Here is a 20,902-nt window from a genome sequence, read left to right as displayed (position 1 = left end):
TCACGGAGTTATACGGAAATGGCTGTTTTCAATGACCGAAGGTAAATTCACTCAAGCGGCTGCAGAAGACCATAAAAACGGCGGCCGAGATCTAATCCGAACGCGCATTAACTGTTTGATGTTCTAAAAGTTATATAGCCTATTATGTTTTTATTAAGAATAAGGAAATAGCCATATATATATATATATTTGCAATTACATGGGCTATTAAGAAGGACAGTGTCAAACATTTTTAACAAAAAACATAATAATAACAAACAATATGAATGTAGGCTCTATCGTTATGTTTCTTCCGCTCCACCCTTATCTAATAAATTTTGTTTTATTTGAAAAATGAAGTGAGAACAGCAAACACTTTTTTATTTTTCTTCCCCCGGACTCTGTCATACTGCTGCTGCACTTTCTCTTTCCCTCCGGCTGCTGTTGTGCTCTACTACAGGAGAGAGAGTTAGAGATGACTTTAACTATATCAGCTACTGAAGAATCATCAAAAGGTCTGAAAAATGTTCTGAAAGAAAATAATTGCATAAAAGTGCAACATCATGGACATAAAAACGTCTATATTTGAAACAGTATTCATTTAAAGTATAAAAAACATGCGTCATGGTAAAAATTAAACTATTCATATGTAGCCTACTGGTTGTTATTGGTGGAATCCAAATGAAAGTCACATACAGTATCTGTATCTCACTGTGTCGTGTGTGTCATGATAATATGTAGAGATTTCTAACTTGGTGGATGACTTCATTCATTGCAGTGAAATTAATTCATTATATATTAAGCTGACACTGGAATTACCTTTAAAAACACAAAAGGCCGTGAAAAAATAGGAAACTCTTAGATGAATGTCATTGCACTACTTTGTAAAACTTCAACTGACCATAAACCAATTAAATAGATTAAAAGCGCCATCTAGTGGCCAATCCAGTTATTGATTTTGAAGAAGTCCTGATAGAGTTACCGTTAAATAAACTCTGGGAGATCCTCAGAGGGTTCAGTATCTACTGTAAGAGTCAAACAGGACCACCGCTTTTGCCTTGAATGATCAACACGGTTCACTTTTTTCACAAGCCTATGTTAAAACATTACTCACATGGATGTACATTAGTTGCTGTAATTGTTCCTCCTGCCCATGCTCTGTCTCATACTCTGGGCTTCATCTCCCATCACTAACATTGGAAATGCATTAAAGCCGGGGTAGGCAATTTATTTCAGAAGCATACTGTGTTGTATTTGTTACAACATAAATCAATAAATCAGATGCTGCAATTGTTGATTACATACAGTCCCTTCTGGCTGGTTAAGAGGCGTCAGCAGTTAATGAGGACATAAAATAGAGCAATAAATAAAATGTTAATGTTTTTTCATTAAATTAATTGAATATCTATTATAGACTTGAGGAATTATAACCAGAATAAGAATAATTACTTACAATGCTTCAATCAAAATACATCTGTTCAATTTTTTTTAGAAAGCCTGAATGCAAAAAAAATGTTTCCTGTGTGGAATATGTGGCTGTGAAGAAGACGTGTTGGAAGGTTTGTGCACATGTGAACTATAAGCTTTAATTCCTGTTGCCAGTATGTGGTGCTACATGTGAAGTAAATTTTATTAACATAACCCAATATTACAAATTGCAATTCGCAAAAACCTTTAATATACAGCATACAACACAATCTGTCCTTAGACAGACAATTCAAATGAGACATATACAATATTGTGTGTTCAGATTAGATCCACAACAGAAAATCATACAGTTATGACGATCAAATTTAGCAAAAACATGTGTTGTCTGACATGTATACATTTTCATGAATATTGGACGTTGAATGAAAGAGTTAAATATCACTTCATGTGTCCACTGTCCACTACACTGAAACGTTTGCTACGTATTGGACAGTGTGGGCTATAGACAAGTTATAACAGCTCCCTGTTTCATTGCAAATCATGCATATTGTCAATCTTGCCATGGCAACACATTTCCATACAAATTCAAAGCTTTGCAACATAGCATCATGAAGGTCTTTAGATTTAGCTGGCCAGATGTGCGATGGATCTTAATCTGCTAGGAGGAGTTTGTCAAAGTATAACATGTAAATTCCTGTTGCCAGTGGTGCTATGACTGTAACTCAGCATTGGTGTCTTCAGGCCTGGAATTATATCAGACATATGGAATTTGAGGCAGATTGTGTTCAAGTTGAACTGCATAACCTCCTAGTGGTTAAAGTGTGAATCCTGAAAATATAAATTCAAAATGGCTGACTTTCCTCTTGTGGTAGGGTATGGCACCAATAAACTCATTTTTTTAAGTCAGGAGGTGTTACACATACCTCCAAAATGTTGTACATCTAGGAGAAACGTAGATGTAAGGGCACCTTTGTTGAAATTATTTGAGGGGCGCCATCAAGCCACCTTGCCACACTCAAGCCAAATACCCATATCAGATAAAAAATTTTGCCTTTGACTTCTGCTGCGGATGTAAACTTGTCAACCATCTCTAGGCCCTAAAAATATGTTTAAATGGTGTAAATAATATGTAATGCAGAGATCGGACCATATTCATGACCATGACAATAGCTAGAGGCTGCACATCTGGTCCCACGCTATTCCTCACAGGGGATCATCAACGATAGCCCTGGCAACAACAATTTTTTACTATAAATTACATCCTCAAACCGCAAACTCACTCTCATTCAGAAGCCACAAAGGAGAGGTGCAACAACTTTATCACTTGTTTCAGAAAAAAGTAGACATCATACACTCCGTCCTATCCAACTTCTTTTCCGGCCTGTTTTCCGCCCTGGTCACAGCACAGAAACAGCTCTGGTTAGGGTCACAAATTACCTGCTGATGACGTGGCTCCCTATCTCTTCTCATCCTCCTGAACTTGACTGCAGTGTTCAACACTGTGGACCACAACATCTTCTTTCACCGTCTGCACCATTGGTCTCTCTGACTCTGTCCAAAACCACCAGGAGAACTGAATATGTTGCCTTGGGAGAGGCTAAATCCCTGACTCACAACATCTACTGTGGTGTCTGTCAAGGCTCAGTGCTCAGCCCCATTTATCCACTACAAGCTCCTCCTTGGCCGTGTCATTAGCTGCCATGGAATTTCACTTAACTGCTATGCTGATGACAATCAACTTTAGCTCAGGATAAACCCAACCCAATCTGCTGCTATCATCTACTCTGACCACCTGCCTGGAGGAGATAAAGGCATGGATGAAGCAAAACATTCTGTAGCTAAACAGCTCCAAGACTGAGTCCAAAGAATGTTGTCACAGCTTTTAGTTAATTATTTCATAACTGGGCTGATATTTGTCTCACTAGAATGATGTTTGAATATGATATATGTCTAGCATGATAACTACTAAATACCAGGATAATGTTTAAGATGTATATTGATCATTGATAACTTTAAAGATATACTGAACTTTAAGGTGCAGTGTTTTTGCTCAGCCTTCTTTAATGCTCCAAGGCTGTGGCCTTCACATTTTTGCAAGAACACACCCTGCCAGTCAAGCAGTGTTGCTAATTGGCCATAGGGGAAGTTACATTGAAGAATACAATGTGTCAGAGTGAGGGCACATTATGCCTCTGGTCTAGTCTAAGGCAGTGGCGGTTCTAGACCAATTTTATTAAGGGGGCAAGGCTGGGGCACATTCAATCTGGGACAAAGGAGACAAAGGCGATGTTCAAGCTTTCAAAACGTCTTATTTAGTATATATTGTATTGTTTTAGTATGTTTCAGTAACTTACAGTTTTTGTTTCAGTAACTTAGTTATGTGTGTATGGAGGCGTCCTGCAGACACACAGAGGAGGGGAGAGGTTGCAGGTCGGAAGTCTTGAGCCTTGATTGGCGGTGATCGGTACAGCACGTGTGAAACTCAAGAAAGATGATAAGGAAATGCTATAGCTCACTCTTTAGATACTTCCATACACTATGCATGTAATTTACTTTTGTTGTCATATACACTGCTCAAAAAAATAAAGGGAACACTTTAACAATACAGTGTAACTCCAAGTCAATCACACTCCTGTCCAAATGGTATAGACAAAAGGCGGAAATTATAGGCAATTAGCAAGACACCCCCAGTAAAGGAGTGGTTCTGCAGGTGGTGACCACAGACCACTTCTCAGTTCCTATGCTTCCTGGCTGATGTTTTGGTCACTTTTGAATGCTGGCGGTGCTTTCACTCTAGTGGTAGCATGAGACGGAGTCTACAACCCACACAAGTGGCTCAGGTAGTGCTGCTTATCCAGGATGGCACATCAATGCGAGCTGTGGCAAGAAGGTTTGCTGTGTCTGTCAGCGTAATGTCCAGAGCATGGAGGCGCTACCAGGAGACAGGCCAGTACATCAGGAGACGTGGAGGAGGCCGTAGGAGGGCAACAACCCAGCAGCAGGACCGCTACCTCCGCCTTTGTGCAAGGAAGAGCACTGCCAGAGCCCTGCAAAATGACCTCCAGCAGGCCACAAATGTGCATGTGTCTGCTCAAACAGTCAGAAACAGACTCCATGAGGGTGGTATGAGGGCCCGACGTCCACAGGTGGGGGTTGTGCTTACAGCCCAACACCGTGCAGGACGTTTGGCATTTGCCGGAGAACACCAAGATTGGCAAATTTGCCACTGACGCCCTGTGCTCTTCACAGATGAAAGCAGTTCACATTGAGCACATGTGACAGAGTCTGGAGACGCCGTGGAGAACGTTCTGCTGCCTGCAACATCCTCCAGCATGACCGGTTTGGCGGTGGGTCAGTAATGGTGTGGGGTGGCATTTCTTTGGGGGGCCGCTCAGCCCTCCATGTGCTCGCCAGAGGTAGCCTGACTGCCATTAGGTACCGAGATGAGATCCTCAGACCCCTTGCGAGACCATATGCTGGTGCGGTTGGCCCTGGGTTCCTCCTAATGCAAGACAATGCTAGACCTCATGTGGCTGGAGTGTGTCAGCAGTTCCTGCAAGAGGAAGGCATTGATGCTATTCACCAGACCTGAATCCAATTGAGCACATCTGGGACATCATGGCTCACTCCATCCACCAACGCCACGTTGCACCACAGACTGTCCAGGAGTTGGCGGATGCTTTAGTCCAGGTCTGGGAGGAGATCCCTCAGGAGACCATCCGCCACCTCATCAGGAGCCCAGGCGTTATAGGGAGGTCAAACAGGCACGTGGAGGCCACAAACACTACTGAGCCTCATTTTGCCTTGTTTTAAGGACATTACATCAAAGTTGGATCGGCCTGTAGTGTGGTTTTCCACATTGATTTTGAGTGTGACTCCAAATCCAGACCTCCATGGGTTGATAAATTTGATTTCCATAGATACTTTTTGTGTGATTTTGTTGTCAGCACTTTCAACTATGTAAAGAAAGGAGTATTTAATGAGATTATTTCATTCATTCAGATCTAGGATGTGTTATTTTAGTGTTCCCTTTATTTTTTTGAGCAGTGTATATTAGATTATGTGCTGGGTGACATGGAGGTTGCTTCGGGCCGTATGTCTGGAAGGTTCTCAGTCATCTAGGTCATAGTGGTGTCAAGGAAGCCATCTACACCCGGGTTGAGAAGTTGTTGCTGAACAGAGGAGCTGGCCTACGCCACCACTTATCCCCCACTTACAATTCTGTCCTTTCATCACTTCCCAGGAAACTTCACAAATGTAACCTCTTGGCCTCAAGGAAAGATGCCAACGATGGTCATTCCGACTTGGCCTCAGGAAACAGCCAGGAGCATTAGCGAACCAGCGGTATCGACAGTCCTGGCAAACGACTCCACATAGGTTAAAAAGCTGAGTTTCCCTACCAGTCAGTCAGAACTGAAGAAGTCTCTTGGATGAGAGACGAAACGTCTTCTAGTATCTTCAACCAAGTCCAGTTGCCCTTGACTTTAACCTTCTTTGGATTCGCCAGTGGCCAGTTACATAAAGTGTGTCTGTTGTTGCGGTATGTAAATATGCCTAATAGTCCCTGGTACACGTGAATAAGAAAATGTTAATTTGCTTGCCAACGTTGTGTAATTTTTGTGTAGCACAACGCCCCTAACTTGCTTATACCCAAAAGCTGAAAGTTAATTAATAACCCCAGGCAGAGACCAATACAAACATTGTGATTCACAGATATACAAACTGACATTCTGTACAACCTTTCATCAACAGTGTCTTTTCATTGTACAATTTGAAGTCAGTTGGGGAGCCTGTAGAACACCTGGTTCGTTCTGACACTCCAGGTACATTAAACTGCACAAGAAGTTCCCTTTATTGACTCAAACTCTGAATGGAGTCAATAAAGAATTACTATATACTATATTTATCAGTTTTATTATCAACATTTTCTTGGCAATCTGTGGCACTATTACTAAACATTTATCAATCATCACACACAATTATTAATGTTTTGGAAATTGTATATTACTGGTGAGGGATTAAGCAAATAATGGAGTAACAACCAACCCTTGTCTTTGAAGAATTTGTTAATAAAAGAGAATAAAGAGAAAAGTACTATAAGCCGCCTAGGGCAGCTTCGACGCGTCTAGCCCAGAGCGGAGGGATGCATAATCATTTACACAGTCCCCTGTATAACATTCTGGGTTACCTAAGAATGCTGTGGTCTAATACAAACGGTGATATGTCCTAAGTTGTTTAACACATCTAGATGTGAATACCAGGAAATGCGAGCTGAAATTCTGAACTCTTGTCTCATACTCATCTGATCTTAAACCCAAATGTCTTCAGTAAACAACAAAGGAATTTGCCTTCCTGTTCCAATACTTTTGGAGGGTACAGTATATGACATAAAGAATAATAGTAATAATAAACGATTAAATATAAGAGGAAATAATTTTCTGCCATTACAATTAACACCTGTGACATTCGTTTGGTTTATTTGTCATGAAGTGACATCAAACAAAACAAAACAAAACAAAACTTTTATTAGGTAAATCATTATCAAGAAAATCAAGTCAAACAATGAAAACAGAAATGATATACAATTTAAAACTAAAACAATGACATCTTTCAAATTTCCAGTAGGCCACATAATGATCTTTTTCCAGTTACACTTCTTGTCAGACTTACTATTACAAAATAAGATAAGCGATAAGAGTAATTTTATCTTGGGGATTATTGTTGTGCAGCTGTTGCCTGAAAAAAAAAAAGAGTGCAAAAATATAAAAGGCATATGATATATCAAATAGTGCAACTATGGAAGTATCAATAACAGATGTAGAAATCCATTAAATCCAATATCCAGAATTCAAGATTAAATGCAAATATGTAATAAAGAATGCACTAAGTAACTGCTATTATTACAAATCAGGCCCACTGAGAAAACCAAAAACTGGAATGTAAATATCATGAAGTCACAGCAGCTAGTTAATCTGCTGCAGCCCAGTATCACAAAATCAAAGAGTTTAATTCAAGAAAAGATCCACTACTTTTTTAATACCATTAATTACAGAAGTTAACAGGTCGTATATTGGAGTGCTGTTCTCAGCTTCCATTCTAGCCTCTCGGGCATGCCTTTCTTTGAGTTTTTTTTTTTCCGCCTCAATTTCTCTTTCACGAACTTCCCTTAATTTCTCCCTCTCACTGGCAGCTTTCACCTCTATCATTAGTTTCTCAAACTTTTCGCTTAATTTCTTGTTTATTTCCTCCTCCTCTTTGCGTATTTGCTCTTCTTTCTCTTTGAGGATTTGTTGTTTCCTCTCTTCTATGGCCTTTTCTGCTTTCTGGAACATTTCAGTGGTGTAATAGCTTCCACCGTTCTTCTCTGTTATATTTCTGATATTGGTGAGCAGCTGCCTGACCTGAGTACGATCCTTCATGTCATTATTGAAGACATGGTACTGGCCGTAACATTTGGCCACAAGTTCCTGCAGTTCTTTGCTGCCCAGCAGGAACTCCTCAATAGGTTTCCCTTTGAGCAGATCGCCATGGGTAAAGAGAACCATGCTGTATTTGTCTGCTCCCTCTCCAAAGATTTCTTGAATCGTCTGCACTGTCTTCTGTTCTTCTTCTGTGAATCTGCCCAGTCTGATGACGACAAGGAAGACATGGGGTCCAGGAGAAGAATAAGAAATGCTCTGAGCAATATCTTTAATTGTTTTCTCTTCATCAATCCTGGTGTCAAACAGACCTGGAGTGTCGATAACAGCAACCTTTTGTCCATCAACCTCACCAAAGGCCTTAGCACAGTGTGTTGTCAAAGATTCAGCTGATACGTCTGATTTAAAGCTCTGGTTTCCCAGAATGGTGTTTCCTGTGGCGCTTTTCCCAACACCAGTCTTCCCCACCATCACAATCCTGAGCTCCTCATTATTGTGGTAGTCTCAGGACAGAGGACTGAAAAACAGGAACAAACAATTCTCTAAATCTCAACGCTCTATGTATTCATAATTCAAATGTATGGTATGACATACAGTAAAACAAAACTAAATAAGAAAATCATGAAATCCAAATTAAAACCACCAGAAATTAAATAAGTAACACCAACATCAAAACAGGCACAATTTGATGGCTTAAATAAAAATATCATTAAAATTTGATTATTCTGCGACCCTATTCTATAAAAAAGTGCTGACATAACTTTTATAAGCCCCTCTCATTTTTAACATCTGGGTGTGCAATGACAGCACTTCCACAGCATGGCACCGGTGAGAAAAAAAGACCTTCTAGAAACATTTACTCGTGTCACTTTCCATGAAGCACACTGCAGGTATTATAGTTATGCTGATTATGTACCATTGGAATCTGTGAACACAAGTATTAAAGAGTACTCCCATTAATACTATTGTACATATGCTGCAGCTTTCTGTTGCTCCCCCTTTCTACATTAATCAACATAAGTTTGAGGGGATGCATTTAATAATTAATCGGGGGATTGTTGCGGCCATGGCAGTTGCCGGAGGTGGTCGATGCAGCTCTGAATAATCATGTACTTTGGACGACTCGTGAAGGACTTAAACGTCACATTGTGTGTCCCCTATGTGGCCCACAAATGATACGGTATGTCCTTGTATGTAAAGTGTGGACCACTGTGAAAATTTTATGTAAATCAAATGATGAAAATAATACAGGGCTTAGATACTGTTTCCAGTAGGTGGCAATGATTTGGAGGGAATATTAGCATGTAGGACTGTTATCCAACATGTAAAACTTTGGTGGAGATTTGAGCATGTACACATAAGTTATAACAACTTCCTTTTTCATGGCCAATCATAGAATTTTGACGCCACACCATTGACACGGCCATTGACGCCCAAGAGCCTTTTTTGTATTTCTTGGGATAATGCATGTGCCACAAAGTGCATCTCGGTCAAATGTGGCACGACGGCTGATTCGTTCAAGGACCACTTCCTGTTGACAGTAGGTGGTGCTTTGACTATAAGTGAATATCGACATGTAGACATCTTCAGGGCGGGACTCTTATCAAACACGTGACAGCTGGTTGAGATTTGAGCAGTAAAGGTACAATACTTTCCTGTTTCATGGCGAACTGCACACCACGGAGGACGTGCCGTTAAACAAAAACAAACCATCGTCAATGTTGTAACTGTCTCAAGGACATGTTTAATTGAAATGTTTATTTTGTATATTTGTATGTGTAAGTTCATCAAAAGTTGAGTTCATACAGCCATTTAAAAATAGGTAAAACGTGAAGTAAGATGTTAAAAAGGGTAACATTCACAAAAATGTGTCTTAAAATGTGTAATTTTAAATAATGTTGGAGGATGGTTGTGGATGGATGTTGTACTTTTATGTAAGGTTTATTTCAACTAACAACAGAGAGTAATGGGAAATGGGTCACATGACCAGAGTTAAGATAAGGGCACAACCATGGCATTATGGGTAAGAGACAATGTGGAAGCAGAGCAGAACATGCGGAGGAACAACAAACAGCTCCAAAATAATCGTATTCTGTACTTCGTTCAAGAGGCGCACACGGTAATTGCCTTTCATTTGTTAACTTTTGTGTATGGTACTTGTTGGTTGGCTTTACATGGACAATACTTTTTGTTTGGTAATATATGATTTCATTGCATTTCGCTTGTGCTAAAGTGTTTGGGCCTGTTTATCAATGGACACTAGCTTGGCAAGCCTTAAAAGGAATGTTCTAAGCTTTATGTCTTTTATTTTCTTGTAGTTTTCACGGTGTCTGCCAAGGAAGGAGAGTGAGATAAAATAAATCTTCAAAAGACATCTGTATGATGCGTGGTCATTATTACATGGGACCAGTGTAGATACAAATGTGATAAAGCAACATTATGTAGACTTTTTTATCTTAAAATAACAACTTTAAAAACTGACTTGTAATAGGGTGAATGGTGTCTCTGTCATTACCACACCAGCCCACCTTATCTGAAAACATCACTATGTAATGCTTGATTTATACTCCTGCGTAGGATACGTGCGTATCTACGCCGTAGGTGACGCACGTAGCCATGCATTTATACTTGTGCGTCGGTGTCTCCGTCATTCTGCAATTACACCCCCATCGACCGAATGGATCACATTCTGATAGTGAAACGAGTCATTTCGCTCGAGTTGTGACTGTCAAATATATTGATCCACCGTGTTACAGCCAATGTTTTGGCTGCTAGTAAAAGTTACTTCAAAGCACTGGGCACTTCCTGTCGGCTCGGAGGCATTGCGAGGCTACCCAGCCGACCATTTACAGTGCTTACGGTCTGCGTCGCTTCGACGTGTAGTTACATTTTTGAGGAGGTCAGGCAACGGCCTAGGTGATGGAGTAGGTGACAGGGCTACGCAGAGGCTACGCCGTAGATTTGACGCAGAAGTATGCCTATAAATTACACTTAAGGGGGCACTAACAAGCCATTTTGCCACGCCCATGTATGACAACCATATGACACATACATTTTCACCGCGTTTGAATTTTGTGCAAAGTTTTGTGAGTTTCCAAGCATGGTAAGGCTGCCATTTATTACCATGTTCGGGTCCTATAGATGATTACCACTAGAGGCCACAAACCTGGTATCAGTGCCAGTGCTATGCCTCCCAGGATTAGGATGTATCTAAAAATATTCCACATGTTCGAGAACCTCCTGATCTCCTTCTCTGCAGCCAGTCTTGAGTTGAACTCCTCTTTCCTCCACAGCTCCTTCTTCTTCTCCTCCAGCTCTTCTCCCTGGTGACGCTCCTGCAGCGCTCTCTCCTTGCTGCTGATCTCCTTATCTCTCTCTGCCAGGATGCTCTCCTGTCTCTTCCTAATCTTCCTCTCCTCTTCAGGATACAGGGCTGTGTGGTAATGGCCCCCTCCATTCAGGGCCACCAGGGTCTGGATCTTTGCTATGAAGCTGGTCACCTGGACCTGGTCCTCCGGGTCCTTGTTGTTGAAGACGTGGAACCCGCCGCTGCACTTGCGGATGAAGTTGCGGAGGTTGTCGTCACTGACAGTGATGATATTATTTATTGTTTTTCCCTCCAAACGATCCCCATGGGTGAACAGGACGATGGTGTAGTCCCACACTCTCGGGCCAAACTTTGCTTCGATCACTGCGTTGGTATTTTGATCTTCCTGAGTCATCCTTCCGACAGAGATAACATACACGAAGGCGTGAGGTCCTGGTTCTTGGAGTCTGACACACTTCAGAATCTCTCGCTCAATTTCCTCCTTGTTACGGTCAGTCTCAAAAAAGCCGGGTGTGTCGATCACGGCGACAGGCACATCCTTGACTTTCCCAGTTATATCGACCGGCACATCCTTGACCGTCCCAACCTCCTTTTCACAGTGTCTGGTGACTCTAGCCAGCGTCATTTCTGAACTGAACACATGTCGCCCGAAGATGGTGTTTCCACTCGAGCTCTTGCCCACCCCACTCTTTCCAAGAAACATGATCCTCAACGGCTCTGTGAATTAAAAAAATAGGAAATGTTTTACTACACAATCTTTTTTTTCTGTTCTGTTCTAAATTTGACCACAATTATTTTTATTTCTCATATTTGATCATCAATATTATAGCCCTGGAGATTTGAAGTTGATACTGAATTCCATATTTAGCTTTTTTAAAAATCTGATACATTGGCTGGTAGTAATTTTTAAAAACATAAACAAATAACAAAAATAATTTTTTAAATACGAATGCCATAGATTTATTTTTCCCCTTTTATTTTTGACCAAGAGCAAAATGTTTGACGCTTTTCTAAATGACCTCAAGCCTAGTAATTTCATTTCAATTTCATGTTACCTATCGGCCGACATACACTGATAGATCCGTTTAGCTCTAGTAGGTGTAGTTCTGATGTGCCATTTAAGACTCTTGATTTCGTTTTTGTTTACAGGTGCTGGTCATATAATTAGAATATCATCAAAAAGTTGATTTATTTCAGTAATTCCATTCAAAAAGTGAAACTTGGATATTATATTCATTCATTACACACAGACTGATATATTTCAAATGTTTATTTAATTTAATCATGATGATTAAAACTGACAACTGGTGACAATCCCAAATTCAGTATCTCCGAAAATTAGTATATTACTTAAGGATTTTTATAAATGTTGGCCAACTGAAAAGTATGAACATGAAAAGTATGAGCATGTACAGCACTCAATATTTAGTTGGGGCTCCTTTTGCCTGAATTACTGCAGCAATGCGGCGTGGCATGGAGTCGATCAGTCTGTGGCACTGCTCAGGTGTTATGAGAGCCCAGGTTGCTCTGATAGTGGCCTTCAGCTCTTCTGCATTGTTGGGTCTGGCGTATCGCATCTTCCTCTTCACAATATCCCATAGATTTTCTATAGGGTTAAGGTCAGGCGAGTTTGCTGGCCAATTAAGAACAGGGTCCTTAAACCAGGTACTGGTAGCTTTGGCACTGTGTGCAGGTGCCAAGTCCTGTTGGAAAATGAAATCTGCATCTTCATAAAGTTGGTCAGCAGCAGGAAGCATGAAGTGCTCTAAAACTTCCTGGTAGACGGCTGCTTTGACCTTGGACCTCAGAAAACACAGTGGACCAACACCAGCAGATGACATGGCACCCCAAACCATCACTGACTGTGGAAACTTTACACTCGACTTCAAGCAACGTGGATTCTGTGCCTCTCCTCTTCCTCCAGACTCTGGGACCTTGATTTCCAAAGGAAATGCAAAATTTACTTTCATCAGAGAACATAACTTTGGACCAGTCAGCAGCAGTCCAGTCCTTTTTGTCTTTAGCCCAGGCGAGACGCTTCTGACGCTGTGTCTTGTTCAAGAGTGGCTTGACACAAGGAATGCAACAGCTGAAACCCATGTCTTGCATACGTCTGTGCGTGGTGGTTCTTGAAGCACTGATTGTGTAGCCTACAGAACTAGACTGAGAGACCATTTAAAGGCCTTTGCAGGTGTTTTTAGTTAATTAGCTGATTAGAGTGTGGCACCAGGTGTCTTCAATATTGAACCTTTTCACAATATTCTAATTTTCTGAGATACTGATTTTGGGGTTTCATTAGTTGTCAGTTATAATCATCAAAATTAAAAGGAATGAACACTTGAAATATATCAGTCTGTGTGGAATGAATGTATACATTATACAAATTTCACTTTTTGAATGGAATTACTGAAATAAATCAACTTTTTGATGATATTCTAATTATATGACCAGCACCTGTATGTGTTGTGTTGATATGGCTTCTACCTGCACAGGGGAAACAGTCTGATGAGGACTCAGTGATGAGTTTTTTTTAAATGATTACAGTGTTTCCTCAGCTCACTACAGAGCTTGTTAGATCTATATCTAAGGGATGACACATAGTAACTGTGGTCATGTTCAGTAATGATTGTTTCCCTCCAGATCTGCCTTACAGGCCTAGCAGACCCAGGTTGAAAACAAGTGCCAAGAAGGTAGCAGCACACATCATTAACATATCAAACAATTACCGTAAAAAAAACGTATCCAGTTAAAAGAAAGAAAGCAGCAATTAAAGAAGGTGGTCTGCTGTAACTGCGAAGTGTGGAAAAATTCAGGTGGTATTCAGTGAAAATATAAGACATTTTATAGGGTTTTAATTTTGAAATACTACATCATATTGCTCTGATAATAGTCAATCTGAGTTAATCTGCTTTCACTGTGAAGTGAAATGAGATAGTGGAAACAGGAGATTTTTTCCAGTTCAGCCTCAATCGAGTTAGAATACACCTTTACATCTTCGAGGGCTTTAATTTAGAAATTATACAAAGGGAGGTTTAAAAAAAATATAGCTTTAGCCTGGAATGTTGGAGGGCTTTTATTTTGAAATTCAACATCAGAATATTCATATTAGTTTATTTGTTTAAGTCTGAATCATCATTGACAGAACTGAAACAACACATCTTTTGATTTCAAAGTTTAGGTTTGTAGGCAATGTTGTTTTTTAATATCATTTTTATTGATAAGTTAGTATTTCAAAATTTTTAGATACTGGTGTAGTCTTAATAATTTATTTCATTTCAGTTTCATTTCTGCCACACCGATTGAATGTTAAATTGTGTTCACCAGAAGCTCAGCTCACCTTTAAAAAAAAAATAAAAATCTGCTGTGACAAGAAAATACACGCACCGCAAACTAAACCCGGGGCTGGCTTGACCGCTGCTAAATCACCACTCAGTTTTCCGCTATTTTAAATAATTTAAGCTTTTGTCGACATGAGCAGCAACAAAGAAAGAACAAACTAAAATAGTTTTTCATAATTACGTTCCACTGGATCCTCTTGCTCGGCACCGGGCATGCTGTCAGGGATCATAGCAGAAACAGACCCAGCGACCACCTTGTCTGTTTAATATCGATGGTGTTTCTGTGCAGAAGGCCACGTCTGACAGGTCTTGGTGAAGTTTCTTATTTGGTCAGATCGGTCCTCTCCCGAGCTTATTTCCTGATGCTGTCGTGGCAAATGAAACTTAAAGTATGCGGAAATATAGGACAGGACACTTATTCAATAATTTTAAAGTTTTAAAGGTGGTAAAACGTAACAACCAAACCATTCTTTTGTATTGGTTGTGACATGAAAGTCACATACTGTATTTTACTGTGTCATGATATTATATATATGGAGATTATTAACTTGGTGGATGACGTCATTGAATGCAGTGAAATTAATTCTTTATATATAAATCGGACCGTGCTTTTAAGAACACTAAGGGCCACATGGGCAATGAAAAGCAAGGAAACTATTTGAGATGTATGTCATTGCACTACTATGTAAAACTTCAACTGACCATAAACCAAGTAGTAGATTAGAAGCGCCATCTAGTGGCCAATCCAGTTATTGATTTTGAAGAATTCTTGATAGAGTTACATTAAACCAACTCTGAGATCCACAGTGGGTTCAGTATCTACCGCATGTGTCAACAGCTTTTGTCTTAAAGGATCAACACGGTTCACTTCTTTTTACAAGTCTATCTTCAAACAATACTCACATGGCTATATGCAAATTGGTTACTGTAATTGTTCCTCATGTCCATGCTGGCCGTGAAGAGATCCCATTCATATTTAAGTGATGAGGCCAAAAATCCAAAGTCCTTGTTTTGTGTGCGAAAATGCATAAAAGAGTTCAGCTGAAGCTAATGTGAGGCTTCAGAAGGCAGTGTCACACAAATGAAGTGTATATCTTCAAATATTTTGGGAGGGATTTTGTACTAAAAACATTGTAACTTCATCCGCTTCACTTTTCAAACAAAGACTGCTAAAGCCTCATACTAGCTCCTGCATAGCTTCATCCCCCATACATTAAGGGGGGTTCTAATTTGTGGCCAGTAAGGAGAGGAGGAATTATTATATCAACCAAAAGCTGTTCAAATGTACATATGGGCATGTCAGTACTGGCAGTAAAGACAGACCTGAAATAATGTGAACCTTTCCTTTAAAAAGATAAGCACATTTACACAGTGTAAGGCACTGTATGAAAAGGTCCTGCAACATTGTCAATCATTCCTACTCACTTCATTATGAGATGTTAGAGCTAACATAGTCTTTACTGTAAATGATTGGTGAACATGGTAATGATTCTTTAACAACAATCACTGTATGCCCTAAACAGCAGCAATGAGATGTCACAAAATATATCATTTGTGTTACTCAGAGAAAATCTTATTAACTGAAGGTTCAAGGAGAATGATTTTATTGAAAGTTAGTGCAGTAAACTGTAATGCATATTATTATTTCACTTAAGCTTCATTTAGAAAAGTGAGCGGTTCATGGGAATTTATAAATGTTTATTTACATGACATTCAGGGAGGTAAAACCCTTTTCAGCAGCACTATGGAGCTCCGGCTGGGCCGCTACATGCAGCCCCTGCATCACTTCCGATCAGCCAGTCTCTGCAGGAGGGCAATGACTGTGTCCTGTTTGGAGGAGAGCAGCTCCAGGGCTGTGGCTATCCTGCCGAGGGACTCCGCCATCCGTACCTCCCTCCTCTCGCGCCTCTTCTCTCTGGCTTCCACCCTGCGGCGAGCCACCCGATCCAGGTGGGCTTGCTCCTCCTGTCGCTTAAGAACCTCCGGAAACAAAGCGGTGCTCGTTTGCTCCTCGTTTCCTTTCTGGGTCTGTCCTTCAGTTCCCGACATGGCTGTTGCAGATAATGAGGTGGAAATGGAAGAAGCGAGAGAGGAGGAAGTAGGGGGGAAAGAGGAGGAGATGCCGAGGAGATTCTGACTGTTGCTAAGTGGCGCATTGCTGAGGCGAAAGGGTATGACACCTGATGAGAATAATGGAGCTTTTCGGCTTACGTAGCGTGATGTGTTGAATTCTGTGTTACTAGGCGAGTCAAGGGAAGGGGATGTGGAAGCTGTCTCTGTAAAACAAGGCGAGGAGATAAAAGATGAAGATGGCACGATAGTGGCTGGATGAATACCGGCTGTAACAATGTCACTGTTGAGGACGATCAGGGGCTTGAGCTCTGGAGCATTTGTTGGGCTAACGGTCGCTGTGGTCATTGAGGTGATGGCAGCAGTGCTACCGATGATTTGACTGCTGATGACCCCCTGACCCGCTGACTCCACAGCACCAGTCGAAGCAAAGTCCCCCTTAGGGCGGATGATGGTGGTGGGCTGTGGAACCTGTGGTTTTGCAGCGATCTTAGCCAAAGGACCAGGCAGCGTAGAACCAGTGTTGCCGCCTTTGTTTCTTTTGTTGCTGGTGATCTGAGTTCCAACAGTGTCACACAGTGTGGCGTCCATCAACTAGAGTGAGAAAAGACATGACACAAAGAGAGAAAATTGAGAAATAAAACAGCCCAGGTTACTTGTGGCACCCAGATCAGGTGATCATCAGTTGGTCTCTCAGCACTAAGAACAGACCCATTCAGATGTCAGTCCATTCATACACTTGGCTCCATATGCTGCTTACTGCTGTTAACTGGCCAAGGACCGGGCTTTTGAAACTAGAGTATACTGATTTTCCACAGAGGGAAATTGCACATACCATAAACCCTTTAAAAAGCACTATAACCCATGTTTTAACAATAAAAAAATGCTCTTACTATAGCACTGCGTACACTGATTCAGTATGCTATGACTGGGCATTTGCTGTTCGAGGGCAGGGTTTAACAAATAGTCAATTACATTTCAGGTGAAATATTTCTGGAGATGCTCAGAGACATTCACATATATCTAGAGCTGTAAACACAGTCTGTAAGTCTGTATATATTTATTTATTTATTTATGACACTTTTGACAAAAGGGAATGGAGACATGAAATGGGAGTAGAAAGAAGTACATAGTCCTTCCATCCATCGTCAACCGCTTTTCCTGCGTACAGGGTCGAGGGGGAAGTAGGCCTATATAGTAATAATATAAAATAAGTGATGAGTGATGTTTTTTCCCTTTAGAGTGCAGGAAGGAAATACTTATTTTCCTACTGTTAGACTTACATCAAAGAACTCCCAGGACGTTTTAGCGTGTCCTGTCTCCCGGCTGCGGTCTTTAACCCTCTTGTATGTGACAATGAGGTTGTTCCACTTTCGGCGGATCTTTTCGACAGGAAGCACGTGGCCCTTGGAGGCCATCTCCTCCTGGACACTCTGGAAGAGCTGTGAGCGTTCCCGAGTCTCGTACAGGCCCCAGCGGCGCCCAACGGCCTCGATCAGACACAACACAGCTTTGGAGGAGAAATCGGAGCCAGAGGGAAGCGTCTTCTCTGAAGGAGCAGGTGGCATCGCTGAAGCTGGGGGAGGACACAGCTCACTGTGATTTAAAGTAAAATAGGCCTAAGTGGGGTCGCTTCACATGTAGATGGGTATGGAGGAGATCTGTAAAGCTGATGATACACGGGGAAACTTTTAGTGCAACGTTGCTGGGCAATTTTGCCGTCAATGGGCAACCAGGTGAGACACAGGGCAACTAATTAGGGCAACAGACAGTTGGCAACAACCGATCAGAGGCGCAAATCTATTGCCAGGGAGACGGACACGGCAGAGATCGACATTGAAACTTGTGTATCGCGGGAGTGCGGGACTGTATAAATATAGGCTATTATGTTGGCTTCAACAGTTCTTTTAGCCTACTTAAGTAAATATCACGTAAAGCACACAACTGATTTAGGCCTGCGTGTGTCCCACGGTGTGGGAGTAAAGGTAACTACCGTAAGCCCCGCCCCGCCATCCCCGCCCCGCCCCGCCGCTCTCCGTTCAAACCATAGCCGGACTTTGCAGCTCCTTATACAAAACGAGAGGGATCAGTGATTTCAAACACAGACAAATGACAACTTACCGGCGTAAAAAGATATAAGTTGACGCTCCTTTTCTTCACTCCACTGGCGTTGGGGTGCCGCCATCTTGTTTGATTTTTTTCTGAAATCGCCAAGCCTGTCACGTAATTGTCTGCTAGCATTCTGATTGGATGGTCTCAAAAATTGCCCACGACAGATCTAAAGTGTGGAGATAGAAATGCATTGCCCATTCTCTGTGGGAAAGTGACTGAGAAATACTGCTCGGCAACATTGCTCAAAAAGTTGCCCCGTCTATCGTCAGCTTAAGAGAGCTAGCCTATATTGATTTAAAGCCCCTGAACACGTATTTTCCCAACCAGCTTCTGACTATAAATAATTAGTGCTGCAGCAATTAATCAAATAATTAGACCAAAAAATTAATTAATCGGTGAGTTTGCGTTTTTAAGGGCTTTAACATGAAATAGGCCAGAAATAGAGCACCTTTTCTATGTAAATTTTATCTGGCATGGGTGATATACTGCTTTCCTGACTGATAGTGCCTATTGTGGACCCGGTTTACTCTTAGCTGACTGGTGGGTTTGTTATTTTTTTTTATTTTATTATTTTATGTTTGTGTTACTTTTGTTTTCTCAGTCTTTGTAAGCTGTTTTGGTGTTTTTGTCTTTATATAGGCTATACCTTGTTACTTTTTATAAAAGCTCTGATGACACATTTGCATTTGCACATTGCAAAGCGTTTTTATCAAAGCAATACAAGATAGGCTATTTTTGGGATCTAACAGCAGATTCACATCAGCAAAGGTTGAGAAACCTTCTTTAAGGGCTTGAGATCTAATTAAGGTACATGCAGAATTTTTTCACTGCAAAGTCTGTCCACAGACTCTGCACTAATAAGTTTGTTAACACAACAGAGATCACGTGTGACAGTTAATTTCTTACACAGAAGACCTCAATCTCCTGTGCACCTGTCAATCAGGTGTGCTTGGTGTATGGAGTAGCCTATGTTGTGATTTATTTAACTCTGATGATAGAAGCTGTTATAAGAGCTCACACCAACAACAATCACAATAGTATATAAGTAAGATCCTCTCACAGTGACGCACTCACCTGGAGCTATCTTCAGGTAAGTTTTTGCATCCCCTGATGTGGTGAAGAAGCGGTCTGTACTCACAGGATCTGATGGTGAGACACACAAAAGGCACATTTTCCACATGATGGAGAAATATTTTTATGTTGGCAATTTAAAATAGGAAATTAACCCACGAATGCTACATTCATTTTATTTTGCACTATAAAGAAACCCCAAATCTGCACTCACACAGCAGTACAGGAGTGGTTGTCGTGGCTGCTTGCAGCTGTGTGTCAGCCAGCTCCTCTGCAGTCTGATCCACTCCTCCTCCTCCTCTGCATGCGGTATCTCCGCAGGGCGCAGGCGACTCCTGACTGCCCAAAACCAGCGCAGATGTATTCTCATCGACCGCTTCAGTTTTCACGTGCATTATTGCGACGTCGCTGCTGCCTCCTTGAAGGTTTCCCTCCATGGCTGACACACAAACAGTTTTTCTGTGTCATCCGAAACGGAGAGAGAGAGCGAGAGACAGAGAGCGCGAGCCTGTTTTGTCTGCGCAGGCTTAAATTGGGAGAAAGTTTGGAGATCGCGGATCTCATTCGGCGATCAGTTCAGCCGTGGGTACGTGCCGCCAAAGTCATGACTCCCGCACATCAGGTCAGTTATGTGCGTGATGGACAAACGCCACCTCCCTCTGAATGTTTTTCGTGAGGGGCAGAGAAATGGCTGCGCTGTCCACCTCGGCCGACGGATGCGCAGGGCGGCTGCGCAGCTCTCAGCACAGATTTGCTGCTGGCAACCGTGACAGTGACGTCAGCTGACCGCACAGGCAGTAGGCTACATGTTTACTGAACAATAGGGCTTCAAAATTAATTATTATTATTAATATTATCAGGATTTAATCTGTATGTTTCTGACTCTCATTATTTAGTCTTTCTCCTTCTCACTATAACTGAAATGTTAATGTTCCTGCTGTTTATCAGTCACAGTGGAAGAGAAAGGAAGAGTCAAACCTTTCATTTAAATCTGAAATATAAAGTAAACTGCTGTATATTCTTGCTTCTTTACAGCATTTCCCACCAGCATAATACTGTAGGCTATATGGATGTAGCTCAAATAATAACTGGTACTTTTCCACACCACCTTAAGACTGTTGCACAGTACTGTAGATTCAACCTGTAAGAGGAAGGTT

General features: G+C 41.3%; 3 protein-coding genes across 4 annotated transcripts; all 3 read right to left on the bottom strand.

Annotated features, from left to right (window-relative positions):
- Positions 1 to 7,122: 7,122 nt before the first annotated feature.
- Positions 7,123 to 8,297, bottom strand: LOC119917344 (GTPase IMAP family member 9-like). Its single transcript, XM_038737639.1, has 2 exons — positions 7,569 to 8,297; positions 7,123 to 7,143 (listed from the first exon to the last, which is right to left on the bottom strand). The coding sequence occupies exons 1-2, from the start codon at positions 8,295 to 8,297 to the stop codon at positions 7,123 to 7,125; spliced, it is 750 nt and encodes a 249-aa protein (XP_038593567.1).
- LOC119885597 (GTPase IMAP family member 7-like) lies at positions 8,151 to 14,868 on the bottom strand. The gene is made up of 3 exons (XM_038695702.1): positions 14,674 to 14,868; positions 10,993 to 11,871; positions 8,151 to 8,343 (listed from the first exon to the last, which is right to left on the bottom strand). Exons 1-3 carry the CDS (start codon positions 14,720 to 14,722, stop codon positions 8,297 to 8,299), a joined length of 975 nt encoding a protein of 324 aa, XP_038551630.1. The 5' UTR covers positions 14,723 to 14,868; the 3' UTR covers positions 8,151 to 8,296.
- A 1,205-nt stretch (positions 14,869 to 16,073) lies between these two features.
- Positions 16,074 to 20,466, bottom strand: LOC119885590. Of its 2 annotated transcripts, none has more exons than XM_038695681.1 (4): positions 19,960 to 20,466; positions 19,749 to 19,817; positions 17,846 to 18,138; positions 16,074 to 17,156 (listed from the first exon to the last, which is right to left on the bottom strand). In XM_038695681.1, exons 1-4 carry the CDS (start codon positions 20,180 to 20,182, stop codon positions 16,275 to 16,277), a joined length of 1,467 nt encoding a protein of 488 aa, XP_038551609.1. In that variant the 5' UTR covers positions 20,183 to 20,466; the 3' UTR covers positions 16,074 to 16,274. The 2 variants fall into 2 exon arrangements, with proteins under 2 accessions (XP_038551609.1, XP_038551619.1); XM_038695691.1 differs by lacking the exon at positions 19,960 to 20,466 and adding an exon at positions 18,684 to 18,840.
- Positions 20,467 to 20,902: the final 436 nt, after the last annotated feature.

This window comes from Micropterus salmoides, unplaced genomic scaffold (assembly GCF_014851395.1).
Source record: "Micropterus salmoides isolate LMB-PRFRI ecotype aquatic unplaced genomic scaffold, ASM1485139v1 Ms_hic_scaffold_10, whole genome shotgun sequence".
NCBI classification, from domain to species: Eukaryota; Metazoa; Chordata; class Actinopteri; order Centrarchiformes; family Centrarchidae; genus Micropterus; species Micropterus salmoides.
Note: the sequence above shows the minus strand (reverse complement) of the source record. Positions and strands in the feature narration are given on the sequence as shown.